Source organism: Myotis brandtii, unplaced genomic scaffold (assembly GCF_000412655.1).
Source record: "Myotis brandtii unplaced genomic scaffold, ASM41265v1 scaffold687, whole genome shotgun sequence".
Classification (NCBI taxonomy): Eukaryota; Metazoa; Chordata; class Mammalia; order Chiroptera; family Vespertilionidae; genus Myotis; species Myotis brandtii.
Window position 1 is genome coordinate 2,444,348 of NW_005370687.1, and position 19,460 is coordinate 2,463,807.

The following is a 19,460-nucleotide window of genomic DNA, read 5'->3' on the forward strand; positions in this document are numbered from 1 at the left end:
GCACCTTCAGCTTGGCCCCTGGGACTGCAGCCACCTGGGGGGGGGGGGGGGTTGTTGGATCCCTGGCCCACGGGAGGACCTGGAAGCCACTTCTGGTCCCAATGCTGGTGACCGGGGCGTGTGCCTCAGCTTTCTGAGCCCCGTCTTCTCCCGTCTAAACGGGCTCAGGTTCCCTGCCTCAGGGCTGCGGACTAACAGCAGGAGCGTCTGTGGCGCTCACTGCGCACCTGGATGCTAACAGTACAACGATGGTTTGCTGCCCTCTTTCCAAGCTCCTTTGGCATCCAGTCTCCCTGTGAGCCCCTCGGGGAGGTTGGCAGAGCCCAGATGCTCACCACCTGTGCCCACTCAGCAGATGAGGCGACGGAGGCTCACAGGAGAGGTGACTTGCCCCGGTCACCGAGCCGGGCAGGGGGGTGGCAGCCTGCCTCTCACCTCCGGCACGTGGGCAGGAGGAGGAGAGAGAGCAGGCCTCTCCTCTTCCAGCAAAATTCACAGACCAGCCTTTCTTTGGGAGCCCTGCCAGGTGCTTCCAAAGAAAAGGGGGCACAGTGCTATGGCCCCTGGGGCCCCCCAGGGCTCTGCCCTCCTCCCAGGGCCTCTGAGTGCTTCCATCCCTGGCCTCCCCCACATGTATCACTCTGACAGGGTTACGGAGTCAGCATGTAAAACCTGCAAAAGTGAGTGTAATTTATTGATCTACATTTCGCTTATGAAATAGGACAAGTGCTGATTTGAGGATCTCGCTTGCTCTCAGCCGTGCGCTGCCCACACCCCACCCGCTCTCCTGGCCTCTGACGTGCGGTAAATCCTCCCAGCGCATCAGCACCTCCTCTGCGGGCCAGCCGGGCTCTCCGCGCGCCCTCTATTCTTCTCCGGCCTCCATGCTGTATCTGCCGGCCTCCCTTTTCTTCCTGACTCCTAAGAAAACATAATGCTTAAAAGGGTGAGACAAGGAACTGAATAAAGTGCTTTCTGGGGAAATATTTGTTCAAAGGCTTGTTGCCTGCATCTGTCTGGTTCTCTCCCGGAAAACATAATTCAGAACAGGCCTGGAAATTAATCCAAGTGTCTGCTTGCTCTCCTGATAAGTGGCTGGGCAGCCCCCGGAGTGGGGTGGACAGAGTCAGGCGTGGGACGGTCCCCCCAACGCTTGGCTTCTGGGTGTTGCTATGAAGCCAGGCAGACAGCTGCAGCCCCAGGAGGTGAGCGATGCTGGAAGGAGGCTTGCCTTGGGGAGGGAGGAAAGAGACCTGAGAGCATCGCCCGTGTGCCAGGCATTGCATGGAGTGGCTCACCTACCGCAGAACAAGGCTTCGGCGTGCCCGGGCGAAGCGTCAGACCACGTGAGAGCCGGAGCGTGGCCACTGGCAGCTCTGTGACCTCACGAGGCCCCGTGGCTCTGAGCCTGTTTCCTCACCCATCTAAGGTGTTCACTGCGGGGCTTGTCCTCAAGCTGGAAGCCTGGAACGAAGGAAGTGGCCCCTTCCTTCATGGAGTACCTGCCCTGTGCCAGGTGCTGTGCCAGGTGCTGTGCCAGGTGTCTGAGGACACAGTGGGGACAAAATGGTCCTTGGATTCATGGAGCTGATGTTTTAGGGGGAGGTGGATAACAGAGGAAATAATTACGTAAATATAGAAAGTGACCATTGTAATGGGGGGAATCTAAGCAGGCATGTGGGGATGGGCACAGGGCACGGTGGTGGGAGAAGGCCTCCCTGAGGTGACACTGAGCAGCCTTGGGGGGAAGGGAGTGGGGGAGTGAGCCACATGCATACCTGGGGGAAGCCTTCAGGCACTGGGAATGGCCGGTGCAAAGGTCCTGGGGCAGAGTGCCTGGCATGTTCCTTGTACAGCAAGAAGGCCGGTGTGGCTGGGGCCAGGAGAGCCAGGCCACGGTGGGAGTGGTCAGAGATAAGGTCAGAGGTCATATACGTGAAGATGCTTTGGTAAAATACCAAGTGTTGCTGATAATTTTGACAGCTTGCCCTACACTGAGCTGTAAAGGGCATTTTATTAGCACCTGGCAGGGCTCCCGAAGAAAGGCTGGTATGTGCTCTCTCTCCTTCTCCTGCCCACCTGAGCGCCCCAGTCCTTCTGGCTGCAAGATGATAGGAACTTCCCCAAGCCATTTCCCCATTATGGTGCCGGGAGGAGAAAGGCCAGTTGTGACTGTGGGGCCAGCGGTGGGGTGCGGGTGACGGCAGTGGGCCTGGCGAGGGCCCTGACCTGGCCAGTGGGGCACTGGTGACTGTGGAGGTGCCCACACATCCTGGCTGTGCCTGCGGCCTTAGGGAGAGAAGTCAGGGGCCACGAGCCCACGCTCTGGCAGCCTTGGGTGGGTTTGGTGATCCTAATTAAAAGCTTGGGTCCAAAAGGCTTGATGATAGAGTTTCTAATTAAATCATTTCATCTCGTCTGGGAGACAGAGGTTTGCGTCTGATCCTTTGTGTTGGAGACAGATGGGCCCCTTCAGCCCCTCGTGTGGCAGCCAGGAGTGGAGGTGGGGGCCGAGCATGAGAGGAAGTGGGGCTGGCTGAGAACAGGCCTGGAAACTAACCCAAGTGTCTGCTTGCTCTCCTGATAAGTGGCTGGGCAGCCCCCGGAGCGGGGTGGACAGAGTCGGGCGAGGGACGGTTCCCCCAACGCTTGGCTTCTGGGTGTTGCTATGAGATCAGGCAGACAGCTGCAGCCCCGGGGCGGGGCGGGGGCTTGCCCTGAGAACCCTGCCCCACAGGACATGTGGGCGGCCCTCCTTGTCACTGCTGCCCTCACCCTTAGATTCTGTGTGTGTGTGTGTGTGTGTGTGTGTGTGTGCGGCCCACTTGTGTAAGGGGAGGCTGAGGTTTCACATGACAGATAGTAGCATGGGCTCTGGGCTAGTTCCTTTGGGTTCAATTCGTGGCTCAGCCAGCCACTCACTAGCTGTATGACCTCGGACAAGTTACTTAACCTCTCTGTACCTCAGTTTTGGGAGAATGGAGAGCATAAGGTTGGAGTGTTAAAGGCATATAAAGCCACTTGGGACCGTTGTTGGCACATAACACTCAATAAATGTGAGTTCCCACGGTGCTGATTGCGTGTGTGTGTGTCTGTTTGGGTGAATTGAATTCATTCCAGCTCATACCGGCCTGTGAGGAGGGTGAGCCTGACACAGCCAGGCTGGTGGGCGGAGATAAATGGGAGTCCTTCCCGGCTCTCCTGGAGCGAGAGCGTTGTGCCCGCTGTGTGTGTCAGCGCCAGTGAGGGGCTGCCGCAGGAACAAACCACCCCCAGGTCTGCGGCTTAAAATACGTGCACGCAATACCGCCACCTTACACGTCTCCAGGCTGGCGGGTGCCCTGCCCGTCTCCTCAGGGACTGAGCGTGGCTGGTCCTGGCAGCAGAGGGAGCATGGGTCCCGTGGGACTCACAACTCCAGGGAAGTGCTCTGGCCTCGAAGTGATAGTCTTTCCTGTTCCCAGCTCATTGGCCGGAACAGGCCACACGGTCCCAGGAACCTCAGGGCCAGGGAGTGGAACGTTACCACGTGCCAGGAAGGCAGGGGCTGGAAATGGCTCCGGACCAGCACCATCATGTCGTGTGCACATCCGTTCATTACTGAGTGTCTCTCTCACTAGTGACAGCTCCCTGCCGGCCGGCATCAGTCTGTGTGTTTACCCCCGGGCCGGAGACTGTGCGAGGCGCATAGCGGGTGCTCAGGAAACCATTGTTGAGGAGTGACTGCGTGAATGAATCAACAGTGTCTGAGGAGTGTGGGTGGCGGGGACCGTGTGGGAGGCGGAGGCTGGTGGCTGTGGGAGCAGCTGTGGCGAAGGGACCTCATGAGCCTTGTGTGCAAATTGTTTGTCTTTTAAGAGCCTTGTCGCCTCAGAGACTCTCATGACCATTTCTCAGTTACGGCGGGAAACGCTGCAGGCCGGTGTGAGAGCAAGGGGCCTGTGTGATGGGCAGAGGAGGCCGGGGCCACACAGTCCCCAGGCCTGGGGAGGGGCAGAGCTGGGAGGCCGAGCGCCCTGGGGTGGGAAGACCAGCAGGCTCAGCTCTGGGCAGAAGGCCCAGTCAGGGCTTGCCCGGGTGGCCGGCTGGGCAGACAATCGATGGCACTGGGGCATTGGTCTGCCGGCCCAGGGCCAGGCCCCGGGTGACCGGATGCTCAGGCTGGGAGTCACGGCCTGTCTGTGTCCACAGAGCAGGGTAATGAGGTCTGACTGATGAGAACGCCTGACCCGCATGCCCTCAGGGGAGGGCCGGCAGCCCCCAGTGGCTCAGTGAGTGTGGGGAAGGCCCTTAGTGTGTGGCTCTGAGGAGGCTGTGGGGCGGGTGGCAGGCAGTTCTGTCTGGGCCTGTCCTAGTCCTTCCACAGGCCCCCCGGCCCCCAGCCCAGTCCCCTGCCCGGGGCGCCTCCGCTTCCCAAGTGTTGGAAGTCCCTTCTCTGTTCTTAGTAATTGTGGGGGCGCCCAGGGGTGTGGGTGTGCGGCTGGGGTCGCTCTTGTCTTCTGCTCCTGATGCTGTCACCACGGGCCTGGTCAGGGCTGACTCTCCTTGGCATCGGGCAGTGGGACTCTCGCCAGCTGCCCTGCGAGGCCCCAGGAGTTCCTGGTGCCCCACACCCAGCGCTTCAGCCGGGAGGACCTCCTTTTCCTGCCCGCCCTCCCCAGGCTAGTTCTCTGAAGGTGGGTTGTTTATGTCCGTGCGTCCGGCCGAGCGTCCATGCCAAGCGTCCACGCCGGCACCGGCGGGCAGGAGGTGCTCACACACCATGGGGTGTGCCGCGCCGACTGTGCGGGTTGTGTGTCTGGCTGAGCGTCCATGCCGAGCGTCCATGCTGAGCGTCCACGCCGGCACCGGCGGGCAGGAGGTGCTATGCTCCATGGGGTGTGCCGCGCCGACTGCGGGTTCTCAGTGGGACACCCCTCCCCGCGGGCAACACCTCTTGCTCCTCAGGGCAGTGTCTGTGCCGCGGAGGCCCTTCTGGCTCGGGGGTGAGGGGTGTCGGTGGGGACCGTGCAGGCCGGGCCTTTGGAAGCTGGCCTCTGGCCGGCTCTCTGACCCACACATTCCTGCCCGCGTAGCTGTCATGCACCTGAAAGCCCGGCTGCCTTTCATCTGAAGAAAAGCGATGCTGAGAGCCTGGTGCTCGAGGCCTGCGGAGGGAGCAGGGTCAGCTGGGAGGGGGAGCAGCGCCCGATGCCCGGACTCGCCTGCTGAGCAGCTCCCTGTGCCTTGCTGCAGGTATCACCTGGCTCTGATACTCAGGGCATTTTCATCTCTCAGAGCCTCATTTTCCTCATCTGTAAAATGGGCACAAGGGCCCCAGCCTTGCCTCCCTCCCAGTAATAATCTCTAGCGTTTGCTGAGGGCCACTGGCCTGGGCTGGGCTAAGGGCAGAGGTGGCTGCAGGACCCCAGCCTCATTCTGCTGCCTGGCCTGGCTTGTGGGTAGAGCGGAGGGAGCAGGGTCAGCTGGGAGGGTGAGCAGTGCCTGAGGCCTGGACTCAGGTGGTGAACAGGGAGGCGGAGCAGCTCCCTGTGCCTTGCTGCAGGTATCACCTGGCTCTGATACTCAGGGCATTTTCATCTCTCAGAGCCTCATTTTCCTCATCTGTAAAATGGGCACAAGGGGGAGCAGCGCCCGATGCCCGGACTCGGGTGGTGAGCAGCTCCCTGTGCCTTGCTGCAGGTATCTTCTGGCTCTGATACTCAGGGCATTTTCGTCTCTCTGAGCCTCATTTTCCTCATCTGTAAAATGGGCACAAGGGCCCCAGCCTTGCCTCCCTCCCAGTAATAATCTCTAGCGTTTGCTGAGGGCCCCGTGTTTTAAGCACTTTGCGGGCACTCACTAATGCGGTCTTCTCTGTTGTTGCTATGACTACTTTAGAGGGGGAACTGAGGCCTGGAGAGGCCTCTCGCTTGCCTAAGGTCTCGCTGGAGGGCAAAGTGGGTGGCCCAGCCCCGGGCAGGCTGGCTCCAGAGAGCGCTGGGAGCCTCCGTGCGTGCCAGCATGGGGAAGGGGACGGAGGAGGTGCTTCTAAACGCTGAAGCTCACAGCAGGAGGGTGGGGTTTCTGTCAGGTGGCCCTGGGGCAGCTGCGGTGGTGGACATCCACCCACTTGGCTTGGGGTGTCGGCCTCCTGCAGGTCAGGGTAGGGGGTTCACTCCTGCCTGTTCGGAAAAGCCTTGAACAAAGCACCGGCCGCAGGAGACTGAGCCCTCAGGGGGCCCAGACGCTCCCTCTCCTCTCGGGCGGTGTGGGCGGGACTGGCTGCTGTCAGTCAGGGAGCCAGTGATCCCGGGCCTGCGTGTGTGTGGCTGCAGGTTAGTGCAGCAGCTGAGAACATGGGGCCAGTGATCCCGGGCCTGCGTGTGTGCCGGCAGACCCACCAGACCGGGTGTGTGTGGCTGCAGGTTAGTGCAGCAGCTGAGAACAGTCAGGCTCCAAACACACGTGTGTGCATGGACACAATGCACATGCCTGCTCACACATGTGCGCCCACATGCACGCATGCACATGGGCCTTTGCACTGGCTGTTTCCTCTGCACGAAGCGCCCTCCTTCAAATACCCACGTGGCTTCGACCTTTGTTTCCTTGGGTTCTTAACTCCAGTGTCACCTGTTAGAGGGGCTTTCCCTGGCCCCTCTCTCTGACAGCCCCCTGCTCCTCCCATCTTCCATTTCCTTCTGGACCCTCGTCCCCTCTAACAGCCCTGCATCACCTCCTTTGACGTCTCTGTCTAGATCGGGAGCCCACGAGGGCAGTGGTCACCGTCTGTCTCCAGTCCTCAGCGCTAGCTACACGTGACAGGCCGTCACTAATGACTACTGGTGGGAGGGGTAAAGAGGGAGTGTGCTGTGTACTTGTGAGCTCAGGGCACAGGCTTCCACGTGTGCCTGTGCGTGCCCACACGTACACACTCACGCAGATGCACTTGGCATTCATCTTCACTGTGTTTCAAGCCCGGAAGCAGCTTTTGTCTTTCCGCAGTGCATGAGCCTCCTGGACACTCCAGAGGGGCTGTTTTCAGCTAAGTGCTCTCCCAGGCAGAGACGCTGCTGGCACAGGCGGGAGAGCGGCCCACGTGCTCACCAAGATTCACAGGTGCTTGTGTTCTAAGGGCTATGTTTGCATGATTCCACATGCAAAAGGCACAAAGGGTATAAGGTGAAAGGTCCCTGCCCAACCCTGGCCCAGCCATGGTTCCCTCCCCAGAGACGCCTTCACCGTTTTGTTGCAGATCTGTGTGTTTATAGCCGGGTATGCATGGCCCCTCACGCAATAGGGGCACCAGGGCTGCACCTTGCTCCTCTGTCGCTGTTGCTTTGACCCCGTGTCTCAGAGAGTGGCCCAGAGCAGTGCCTGGAAAGCTGCCTGTTCTTTTTCGCAGCTGCATAGTATTCCTTGTAAGGCCATAGGTTCTTCCGCCAGATTGTGTCCCAAGTGTTGCTGTACAGAGGGTGCTGCAGTGAATGAGCACAGAACTGCACCGAGAGGGGCTCAGTTGCCCAGAAAACCCAGAACAATCATTGGTTCCCTCCCCTGGGCCTCCCCCAAGCCTCCCAGGAACTGGGTCCCTTCCCACGAGTGAGCTCAGTGGGGCCTGCTGGGGACATCGCAGGGGCCGAGCCGGCCGTGCCCTTTTCCTCAGTGGAAGGTGCGTCTGACTCTCCTTGGGTATGGGGACGGCAGAGGCACAGGTGACTCTCCTTGGGGATTGGGACGCAGAGGCACCGGTGACTCTCCTTGGGGATGGGGACGCAGAGGCTTGTCCTGGGGGCGTCCCCGAGCCTCTCGCCCAGACACTTCCCACCCTCAGTTGCCGCAGGGACGAAAGCTCTGGCCACGAGTGTTTGTGGCCAGGACTGACTTAGTGATTCCTTGAGCGGATAAATCTCAGGTTTGACATCAGCCCAGATCACTGTGCCCACCCCTTCACCCTGTCACCCTGGACAGCTGAGGGCAGGGCAGAGGGCACAGGAACAGTGCGTTTGGTGTGCACGGAGGTGGGCATGGGGAGCGTGGAGCCCGGGCAGTGCGCCTGCCTGTGCGGAGGGCACCGGGGCTGTGAGTGCGGGCCGGGGGGAGGGGAGGCGCAGGAGGTCCGCCAGGCCCCTTCCACATGCTCTGAAGGTGGTGGGTGTCAACCACAGGAGGCAGCAGCTTAAGGGCTCTGCATCTCACCTTTGCCTGGGGGTGGGGAGGCGGGGGCTGTGGGCCAGGAAGGTGCTCTAAGGCCGCGGTAAGTGGGAGCTGGGGCAGCAGGCCTCGAGTCTGTGGGGCGGTGGGCCCCTGCCTCTCTGGGCCCTGAGTCCCAGACTATGAGAGGGGGATTTCTCAAAGGCCCCACCCGCTCTGGCCTCCTGGGATTCCATCCATGGGAGGGTAGGGCGGGGCAGGGGGAGCTGGAGCCTGAGTCCAGAGGGAGTTGTGGGGACAGGGTCTGCTGGGTGGTGACCCAGGGGCTCCCTGGGGAAAGGAGATGGACCCTCAGGGTCCCCTCTTACTACCATCCCCCCACCCCATCCCCAGGCCAAACCATCCCACACACCTGGGGATTTTCCCCGGCTGGGATCTTCCAACTCTTTATGTAAATCAAGGCACCCAGAGGTCCCTGGGGTGTGTCTACACATGCATGTATGTGTGTGCATATGTATAGATGCATGAGTGCACATGTGAACATGTACACATTTATGTGTGTGCATATGTGAGATTCCCGATGACTTTGTGGTGTGTTGTTGGGGGACCACCAGCCACAGGACCCAGGTAAGCTGCTGGGAGACTTTCTGGAGGAGGGCTTGATGCTGACATGCCAGGCACTTGCCCACCTGATGCCAGCGTCACTCCTGCTGGGAGTGGGGAGGGCCACAGGGGCACAGGGGCAGGGAGAGCTGACTGGAGGTGGGCGGCATCAGGACCTGGGCTGGAGCCAGGGGCAAGGCCGGCCAACCATTTGCCCACCCTCTCTGGGCCTCAGTTTCCTCCATGTCACAGGGTCTCCCCCAGGATTCGAGGAGGCAGTGCCCGCGGGAAGGGCTGGGGCTGTTCCCAGGCTGGGGGACAGGAGGGAGGTTGGTGTGCGGGGTGCGGTGCTGGATGGGCAGGGTGGGGGTGCCAACCGCCCCCATTAGTGGCTCCTCTCACCTCTAGATCCCCCAGATCAGCTACGCCTCCACAGCCCCGGACCTGAGTGACAACAGCCGCTACGACTTCTTCTCCCGCGTGGTGCCCTCGGACACGTACCAGGCCCAGGCCATGGTGGACATCGTCCGCGCCCTCAAGTGGAACTACGTGTCCACGCTGGCCTCGGAGGGCAGCTATGGCGAGAGTGGCGTGGAGGCCTTCATCCAGAAGTCCCGAGAGGACGGTGAGTCCGGTGCCGCCTGCAGGGTCATCTCGGGAATGGGGGGGCCTGCCACAGCACCATGCTGTGCACTGCCCCCCAGCCACCTGCTGGGTCCTGCTGTGGGCTCTGCCTGCCCTGGGCCCTGCCCTTGTGGGCCTCGGCCTCTCCCCTGAGCACTGGGCCATGGCCTTGCCGGGAGCTGGGTGGCTCCTGGGGGCGAGGGCGGGTGTGAATGACTTAGCAGAGGTGGCCAGGTGTGGCCAGGCCGCGGAGGGACTGGCAGTGTTCCTGGTGTGGGAGCTGGTGGAACAGCCGCTGCTCTCAGGCAGAGGGGAGGGGGAGGGGGAGGAGAAGGAGGTGGCCTTATTTAAGGGGTGTCAGGGGCCAGCTAGCAGGTTCTTGAAGCAACTTTGCGGGATCAGGAACTCGGAGTCCCTAAGACTGAGCGGCCTGGTGGGGTGCGGGCGGGGCCGTGGGTCACATCTGCTGCTGGCTCCCCCTCCGTATGGTCGGTGCTGTGGGTGGGATTTGAGGAACGTGGGAAAGTGAATTGCTCTCCTTGAGGACCCCCCTCCCCCCAACAGGCCTCCTTCCCCGGGTTAAGCTCACTGCTTTCCCTTAATTGCGTCAGAAACTCTAGCTATCAGCCAGCGGTAAGCGGTAAGCGCTGACATAACAGGGTTTCACCTCTGGGTGGCCCTGCTGAGGGAGGGAAGCCCCTCTCTGCCTGCGGTGGCTCCTGCAGCAGGTGAGCCCTGTCTGGAGGTGGTGGTGGGGGGCAGTGGGAGGCAGCCCCACCTCCCTGCAGAGAGGGCCCCTCCGCCCCCCTCCTGGCCTCTCCCAAGGCCGTGTCTCTAAATAGCTCCTGTGGCACCTCGACCTTGGGGTGGCGTCTGTATTTATACCCACATAACCCGGCACTCTAATTGCTTTTTCTAAGGACCACAGTGTCCAGCGGCTGGCGTCGGCAACACCCTGCGGGCATAATCCCGCTATAAATCTTGGATAAGCCTCTTTAATTGTACAGCCAAACCCTCCGGGTGCCTGTGACCTGGCGCAGAGGGCGGCCTGCGGAAGTGGGGTGGCACTGAGTGATGGCTGCGGCTGCGGCCACTCCCACTCCCACAGCTGGGCCTGCAGGGGGAAGGGGCTGACTGAGCCACTCCCATCTCAGGCCACTGCCCACTCCCACAGCCGGGCCTGCAGGGGGAAGGGGCTGGGCTGAGCCGCTCCCATCTCAGGCCACTGCCCACTCCCACAGCCGGGCCTGCAGGGGGAAGGGGCTGGGCTGAGCCGCTCCCATCTCAGGCCACTGCCCACTCCCACAGCCCGGCCTGCAGGGGGAAGGGGCTGACTCAGCCGCTCCCATCTCAGGCCACTGCCCACTCCCACAGCCGGGCCTGCAGGGGGAAGGGGCTGGGCTGAGCCCACTCCCACTCCAGCCATGTGGGTGGCAGCTGCCCGAGACCCGAGACCCGAGACCCGAGACCCGAGACACGGTGGCAGTGGCGGACTCTGCTGCAGCCCTCGCCCTGGCTGTCTGCGTGCCGCCTCCTCTGCTGACTCTGGGCTGGCCCTTGCCCCTGCTTCCAGGTTTCTTTCCACACAAGTCCACTGCCTTTCTGTTTAAGATGCAACCTCGGCAGGATTTGGGGACAGAGGTGCCGGATGCGGGCAGGGGCAGAGGTTCTGCATCTCAGTGCTCAGTTGTGGGCAGCCCCTGCTGAGAGGGACCTGGCAGCCCCCCACCCCCCCAGTACTTCCTAGCCCCCTGTGTACCCAGCAGTGCCGAGCACCTGTCTTATGCCTGTTGTCCTGGGCACTCCTCCTGCCCTGTGAGGTAGGTACCCCATTTTATAGGGGGGACCTGAGGCACAGAGAGGCCAAATAATACCTGGCAGCAGGTCACACAGCGCGTTGTTGGTGGAGAAGGGATTTGAACTCTGGAAGTCTAGCTCCAGGACTAGAGGTCTGAACTGCTCTTGTTTTCTTGTCACTCTGTCTTCTGCTTATTTCCCACTGCATTAACTGAGACCCGTGTGGGCCAGCCCATGTGACACACACACACACACACACGCACATGTGTGCCTGCGAGTGTGCAGAATTAAGGCGTGAGATATGGGTGAGGTCTGGGCATTGCGTTTTATCTGAAGCTAAGATTCCATATAAATTTCCCATTAGCATCTACAGTAATCAGACATTGGGTAGTTAGAAAATACAATGTCTACTCAAGACTTTTGAGGACTTCTAGAAAAGTAAGAGAACTAGCTCCTCTACCAGAGCTTCCAGCTCAGGGACTGCTGCCTGGCACAGGTGCCCTCACAGTGCCGCTGCCCCTCACAGTGCCGCTGCCCCCTGCTCTCATCCCATTGCGGAGGGCCTGGCCTCCCCCCTGGCAGCACCTCCCATGTCCCCAGAGGCTCCCGCTGTCACCGTGCAGGGTGCATAGCCCTGGGGCGCTGGCTGGGCCTGCACTGGCCTGTGGGCAGCTCGGTCCCACGCCCTGCCTGCTGAAAGAAGTTCGATTGGAGGGCCGTCTCTAGGTGAGTGAAAAGAACAGGAGAGAAAGCCACGCTCCAGCTGGCCAAATTGAAACGAGAATTGAATGGCCGGGAGAAAGAGGCCACTGTACCTTGTAGCCTCTTCCCTGCGAAAGATTAAAGATGTCTTTGGCCGTATACGGTATTGATTTGTCCTCTGAAGTGTAAAGCATCAGTGAGTTGCTCAGGGGAGCGCCAGGGAGTGGGGCAGAGGCAGGGAGTGCACACAGAGCCCCGGCCAGGGCTCGGCCAGCAGGTTCTGGGCACCTACTGTGTGCTGGGCTCCGGGACCTGCATACTTATGCCCATTTTGTAGATGAGGAAACTGAGGCCAGAGAAGTAGGTCAGTCTCCCAAGGCCATGAAGCCAGATGTGGAGGAGCTGGGACTGGAGGCCAGCTCTGTCTTCTGGGTGGGGGGCCCCCGGGGAGCGCCCGGCACTGACAGACACTGGCATGGGGCTCGAGGAAAGCAGGGCCCGTCCGGGGGGTCACTGGGGGTTTGGGTCGGGTCCTCTCCGTGAGCAGTTCCAGCGCCCTGGGCACATCGAGGCCTGTGCTCCCAGGGTGGGAACAGCATGGCCTTTCTCGGAGTGGCAGGAAGAGCTTCGGGCCCAGGCCTGCTCCCGGGGGACACCCTGTTCTTACACAGTGGGAAGTTCCGAGGCCGCATCTCCCTGTCATGCTCCTGCGTCCCCCGTGGCTATTCCAGCGATGTTGATGAGCCAACCTGTTGCTGCCCGACCGCCAGCTCCAACTCCCAGGGCTGAGCCTCGGACTTGCATTTCGATGGCCCCTGTCAGTGCAGTGGCATCGGCGTGGGCATTGGTGACTGGCAGGGCCCTGGCTGTGTGAAATCTCTGGACTCAGCTTCCCTGGCTGTACACGGAACACGGGCCCCCTGGAGGCTGCGAGGGGCTGGGGAAGAGCTAGACCAGCTGGAAAGAGCTGTGCCAGCCCCTCCGGGTGCTCATGTTTCTGGGAGACCAGAGGAGAGGTTTGCCCTCGGCACTCCCAGGATCCAGAACCCATAAAGGGGGGCACTTAGAGAGTCCCTTTCTGCTGCCCCCCTCCCCTCCCCTCTCCTCCTTATCTCCTCCCACTTCTCTGTCTCTCTCTCTAACACTCCAGGCTCAAGCCCACCTCAGGGCCTTTGCACTGGCTGGTCCCTCTGCCCAGAAAGCTCTTTCCCTGGATAGCCATGTGGCCCACATCCTCAGCGCATTCAGGTGTCTTCCCAGCTGTCTTCCCAGGTGTCCCCTCTTCAGGGAGGCCTCTGATCACCGTGTCTCACACAGCCCTGCCAGCCCATTACTCTTCATCCTCTCTTCCCTGCGGTTTCTTTAAAGCACGTGACAAGTACATTTTTATTTGTTTATGGTCCACCAGGGCAGAGACTTTTTGCCTGTTTTGTTCTCTGCTGCATTCCCAGCCTCTAGCACAGTCCCTGACGGGCACATAGTAGTTGCTCAGTAAGTGTTTGTGAAATGGATGATTGATCACAAAATCCAGCTCCCAACTACCCACTTCTTTAGCCCCCCTCCCACCCCTGGGCCTGCGAGGTTGCTCTCCTAGCCTCCCGAACGGCAGGCTGAGGCGGGCAGAGCATCGGCCTCTGGGGTTAGGTCAGGCTGCCCTGGGACTCAGCCTCCATCCCCACTGAGCTCCCTGCTGTCTCTGAGCCTCCACCGACTCACTGAGGACAGAAGTCCTTTCTCGGGGGGCAGAGGCAGGGCTGTGAGGACTCAGGGCCTGTCTGCAGCGGCTTCAGGCTGAAATGTGGGGTTCAGCCTCCTCTCATGTCTCCCACGGTGCCTGCCTCAGAGGACGGGAAAGGGAGAGGCTCGGCCCTGCAGACCCACTTGAGCCTCCCGGCTGGCCTGAGCCGCACAGATTTATTTCACACCTGCGGGCGTGGACAGGCGCTTGGCCGCGGGCCTGCTGGCTCTCGGTGGGCGTGGGAGGCGCGGTGCCCTGCCCTGCCAGCAGTAGGTGCTGAGTAAGTGAATGTAGGGGTGCAGGATGCATCTGTTGAAGTGAAGAGAGACACTCCGGGGTTGCAGGGGCCCTGCCGAGCCAGAGGGCAGGCCAGCAGGGCTGGGGGAGGGTGCTTGGACCAGCAGAGGAAGGAACGGGCCTGCCAGGTCGGGGAGACAGCATGAGCGAGAGTCTGGAGGTAGGAGTGAACGAGGCAGATGGGACCCCGGCGAGGGGCCTGGCCTGGTCCTAGTGGCCTCAGGACAGGGGCCAACGTGAAAGGGAGCTGAGCAGCCCTAACCGGTTTGGCTCAGTGGATAGAGCGTCAGCCTGCGGACTCGAGGGTCCCAGGTTCGATTCCGGTCAAGGGCATGTACCTTGGTTGCGGGCACATACCCAGTAGGGAGTGTGCAGGAGGCAGCTGATCGATGTTACTCTCTCATCGATGTTTCTAACTCTCTATCCCTCTCCCTTCCTCTCTGTAAAAAATCAATAAAATATTAAAAAGAAAGAAAGAAAGAAAGGGAGCTGAGCAGAGTTTCTTTTAGGACAACCCTGTATTTTTAAACTTTTTGGCACTTGGGGTCACACCTGCTTGCCTGAGAGATTATATGAGCACCCACCATCTCCACCTGCCACGCAACCTGTCAGGGCCCAGGGGTCTCCTTGCCCATCAAGGCTCAGTGCCAAGGCCCCTCCTCACTCAGGCTCCCCTGACCTCCTCCCGCCAGCAGTGCTGCTCACCTGGGTGGGGACGGTCTCCCCAGCATCGCCCCCCGGGGAGCTCAGTGCTGTGACCTCTCCCTCCGTCTCTTGCACTTGACTGTGTGCCCTCGCCCTCCCTTACACAGCAGGTGTTTGCAGAATGGACACATGGGTGAGCAGATGACCAGCCCTGTGCCCTCGGGCATGTCACTGCCCTTCCGGGCTTCCTCTCCTCTGCAGCAGGTGGGCGTCAGCTCATCCCAGGGCCCAGCCTGACCCTGCGGGCTGCGTCCTCCAGCGCGCTGACTCCACATTCTTAGAAGCAAAGGCAGTCAGGGCCTGTTCCCACGAGCCTGGCTCGTTCTTCAAACACCTCAGACATTCGCTAAAACTCCTTACTGAGGCGGCTTCTCAGAGCAGGGCTGGGAAATGAACCGTCCCTCAGGCCCAGGGGATGCGTGTCCAATGGGGGCACCTCAGGGCGTGGCCTCTGGCTCAGGGCTGACGGGCCAGCGGGTGGGGATGAGCCTGAGCACGCAGCCTTCTTGCCCCAGCCAGGTGAAAGGGTTGGCATTAGCCGAGGGGATGGGGGGGCTGGAAGCGGGGGGCCCCGCCACTGGGTTGGTGTTTGTGACAGTGGGATGCTTTGCAGTATCTTCTCAGGAAGAGACCCCTGGACTGTCCCTCCAGTTGCCTCCTGGACTCACAGCCCAGGGACCTGGCAGCTGGCACCCGGCACGCCCGGCACGCCCTGCCCGCTGACCATGCATTCTCCAAGGGTGTGGGAGGCAAGTGGGCCCGCCCAGCAGCCAGTTGCCACCATTCCAGCTCATCCACCAGGCCTCCCTGAGCCTGAGACCCATCGCATCGTCAGCTCCCCCGTGCCACCATCACTCTCCGTGGGTGGAGATTAAGTGGACCTGGCCCGGCACCTCCGGCCGAGCCACGAGGCCTGCCACACGCTCGCCGAGTCTCCTGGCTGGCACTCAGACACGGGCAAGGTGCTGCATTAATGTGACTGCGTGGCGGCTGTCAGGTCAGTCTGCGTCCCGCCACGAAGATGAACCGCGCGCCCGCCTGGCCCGCCGCGGGGACCTCGCCTGTCCACTCTGACTTCTCTGCCGCTCTGGCCTCTCCATGCTGCGAGTCCCCTGGGTTGAGTGTCACTTTCCCAGCTCTCTCCGCCTCGAGGTGCTCGCCCGGCCCCTCACGATGGGAGCAGAAGATGGAGTGACATCTGGAGTCGCCTCAGCTTGACGGGAGTGAGCAGGGTGTCAGACCCGAGCCTGCTGCTCTGGGTGCTCCGCCTTTCCCTCGTGGACGTAAGCAGCTGTTTCTCTCTCTGGCCTCCTTTGTGGCACAGACACTTGAAGATTTCTTTGGGCTTTAAAAAAGCTTCCCTTTGCTGGTTGCAGCCCTTTGTGGCTCTGGCCTTCTGAATCCTGTCCTTTTCTGGGCGACACAGTCGGCAGAGTGGTTAACAGCCTGGATGCTGGCTCTGCCCCCGGGAGCTGTGCCACCTCGAGCTGCCACCTAAAGTCTCCGGACCTCAGGGTTCATCTGGGGACATGGGGATCGTGACAGTACCTGCCGCACAGGTTGCCGTGAGCACTGAGTCAGCACTGAGGAAGCACTCAGCACAGCCTGGGCCCTCACGAGGCACTACGCTGTCACAGGTGTGGGCTTCTTCACTGTTGACCGGAGTGGGGGGCGGGGGGCAGAGGGCCTGGGCTGGGAGCCGGGCCCAGGTCTCGCCCTGGCTCTGCCTCTGGGTGGCTGTGTGACCTGGGAGGGTCACTTCCCCTCTGAGCCTAGTTCATCCCCAGTGTGAAGGTGATGCGTCAGGACCTCTGAGGTCCCTCTGACCTGGTCTTCGCACCCTTCACCGGGCGAAGCTTTCCTGCTGCCGCACGGAGGTCCGGGTCCCACAGGGCTGGCCTTTGGTTTCTGGTGTGTCTACTGTTTTGGGCCCAGACCTGTGCCCACAGCAGCCCCTTTTCCCAGCCCTTTCAGCCTCTTTGGTTTCTCGACCTCTGATACTTTTGAAAATAAATCTCTAAACCTGGTTTGAACCCCATTTTCTCAAGTTCACTGTCTTGCCCTTACCTGAGCCTCTCCACCGAGCGCATGTAGGCCCTGCCCTCCCCGGCCCAGGCCTCAGAGTCCCCCCGCTGAGCTCCTTGGAGATGTAGCTAAGGCAAGTCCCCCCTCTTATTCTCTGCTGCTCGGAACGGCCCTGCGGGCTCACCATTTTCTTTCCTTCCCACCTGAGACTTCCTGCTGCCGGCCGGTATGTGGCTGCTGACTGTCCTGGGAGGGCCCTGTGTCAGCCCCATCTCCTACTCCTAGGTGACCTCAGACAAGGCACTTCCCCTCCCCGAACCCCCCGTTCCTCACCCGTGAGTCCCGGGAGGGGCTATGTGTGGTCTTCAGTGGGCTCCTGCCCGTGGACACGCCAAGGGCTGCCCATGGCCCTTTGCCCTGGTTATTCTGTGCGCCCCCTCCAGGCCTCCTCCAGAGCCTGTGGCCCCAAGGGTCTGCCTCCTGCCTTGGCCCTCAGCCAGCCTGGCCTGTGAAGACCCCTGAACTTCCTTTTGTTTCAATGTACATATTTTTAGGACGGTGTCATTAACTGTCCTCAAGAAGCTGCCAGGCCTGGCCCCACCTTGGCCCCTGCACAGCTGCCCTGAGAACTGTCCCCATTTTACAGGGGAGTGACCATGGCCGGGGCCGCCCGAGGCCTTGTCGGGGGCAGAGCTTGGGTTTGCACTCGGCCACGCCAGCGCTGCCCGGCTCTGCAGCTCTAGGGGAGGGAGGCAGCCCTCCTTTTAATGGGGCATTGGACTTCACCTGCTTCTCCAGGGAAGCGCTGGTGCCAGTCAGATGGATGGACCTAGGAGCACCGCCCCCCAGGGGGCCAGGCAAGGACGAGGCAGAGTGGCTCCTATGTTGGGGGTCTGTGTGACAGGAGTCACCAGCCATGTGCGGCTTTGTCTGAGCCTGTGAGGGGCCCCGTCTAAAAGTGGGCAGAACAGCTCGGCCGGCGTGGTTCAGTGGTTGAGCGTCGATCTATGAACCAGGAGGTCATAGTTTGAGTCCCGGTCGGGGCACATGCCCCGGTTTTGGGCTCAATCCCCAGTGTGGGGCGTGCAGGAGGCCGCCGATCAATGATTCTTTCTCATCATTGATATTTCTCTCTCTCTCTCTCTCTCTCTCTCTCTCTCTCTCTCTCTTTTCATCTCTGGAATCAATAATATTTTTTATAAAGTTGGCGTAACAGGCCTGGGAGGTGGGCCAGGACACGTCCCCTCCTTCAGTGGTCACCCCTTCAGCGCCGGCTCGGGGTTTTCCGGGACCCAGGACTGTGCTGCCAAGGAGGGACTGGGACATTCCTGACTCCTGCTATTCAGCCCTTTCCTCCCCCACCTCAGCACAGTGATTCACTCATTGGCTGAATAACTATTTATCGAGCACCTACTGTGTGCCAGGCATTGAGTCATGCCACTGAAGATACAGCCTGCAGTGAGCAAGTAAGTACATCGCTGTGTAATTTCACACAGGAGCTCCTGGGCATCGCCAGGAGGCAGAATACTGCAGTGTAAGTGGCAGAGGGGGCAGGTGGTCAGGGAAGGCCTCCTGCAGCGGTGACACAGTGTGGGCGTGAGCCGCGTGGAGATCTGTGGGGAGACCGCCTCAGGCAGGGGAACCAGCAAGGGCAGTGGCCCGGGGTGGGGGCCTGCCTGGCATTTGGGGAATAGCCAAGAGGCAGGAGGGGAAGGGCACGTCACCCAGGGCCTCTGGGTCACTGTGAGGACTTTGGGCGTTGCTCTGAGTAAGATGGGAGCCAGCGGAGGGCTGTGAGCAGAGGAGGGACCCGTGAATGGACTCGGATTTAATAGGATTCGCCGGCCGTGTGTGGGGAGAAGGATGTGGGCCTGAGGCAGGAGGAAAGGGCACGTCGCCCAGGGCCTCTGGGTCACTGTGAGGACTTTGGGCTTTGCTCCGAGTAAGATGGGAGCCAGCGGAGGGCTGCGAGCAGAGGAGGGACCCGAATGGACTCGGATTTAATAGGATCCGCCGGCCGGTCGTGTGTGGGGAGAAGGATGTGGGCCTGAGGCAGGAGGCCAGAGGGGAGGCTCCTGCTCTCATCTAGGCAAGAAGAGATGAACCGGGTGTGTGTGTAGGGGGTGAGGATAGATTTTGGGTGTACTTTGACGTTTGAGCCCACTGGACTTGCTGTCAGGATGCCCGTGGGCAGAGAGAGGGGCATCGCGTGGGCACTCCTGGCTTCAGCACCACGGATAGCGGCACCCCCCAAGGCCGGAGACATTCCGGAAGCTGCGGTCAGCTCTCCAGCTCTGCAGTCTGTGCACGCTGAGCGAGAGCCGCATTTGTAAAGTGCGGATCCCTTCCCCTCGATTTTGTTATCAATTTTTTTTTAGCCAAATATGTTTATTTCTGGGCACTGCCAGCTCTGCAGTCTGTGCACGCTGAGCGAGAGCCTCATTTGTAAAGTGCGGATCCCTTCCCCTCGGTTTTGTTATCAATTTTTTTTTTAGCCAAATATGTTTATTTCTGGGCACTGCTGCAAATTCTTTCAGGGATGAGGCAAGTCTGAATGCAGTTTTACAGCTGGGATGAGAGGTTTGGAAGCAGTTGTTTCCAAAAATCTCTGCATCTGGCTAAACTGTTGTGGGGGTGGGGCAGGGTGGGAACGAGGGAGGGGGTCTTCCTTGAGGCTGGGCGGTGGGAGGGGAACCTTGAAGAGTGGGTGGGACCCAAGCTGGTTTGGCTCAGTAGATAGAGCGTCAGCCTGTGGTCTGAAGGGTCCCGGGTTCGATTCTGGTCGGGGGCACATGCCTGGGTTGCGGGCTTGATTCCCAGTAGGGGGTGCAAGAGG

At 60.7% G+C, this 19,460-nt stretch overlaps 1 protein-coding gene across 1 annotated transcript in view; it reads left to right on the forward strand.

Moving 5' to 3' along the window:
* GRM4 (glutamate receptor, metabotropic 4) overlaps window positions 1–19,460 on the forward strand; it is a 104,591-nt gene that overhangs the window by 37,343 nt on the left and 47,788 nt on the right. Inside the window, exon 2 of the mRNA XM_014529589.1 lies at window positions 9,145–9,361. Coding sequence (XP_014385075.1) covers window positions 9,145–9,361 — 217 coding nt within the window. The remainder of the gene's footprint in view (window positions 1–9,144; window positions 9,362–19,460) is intronic.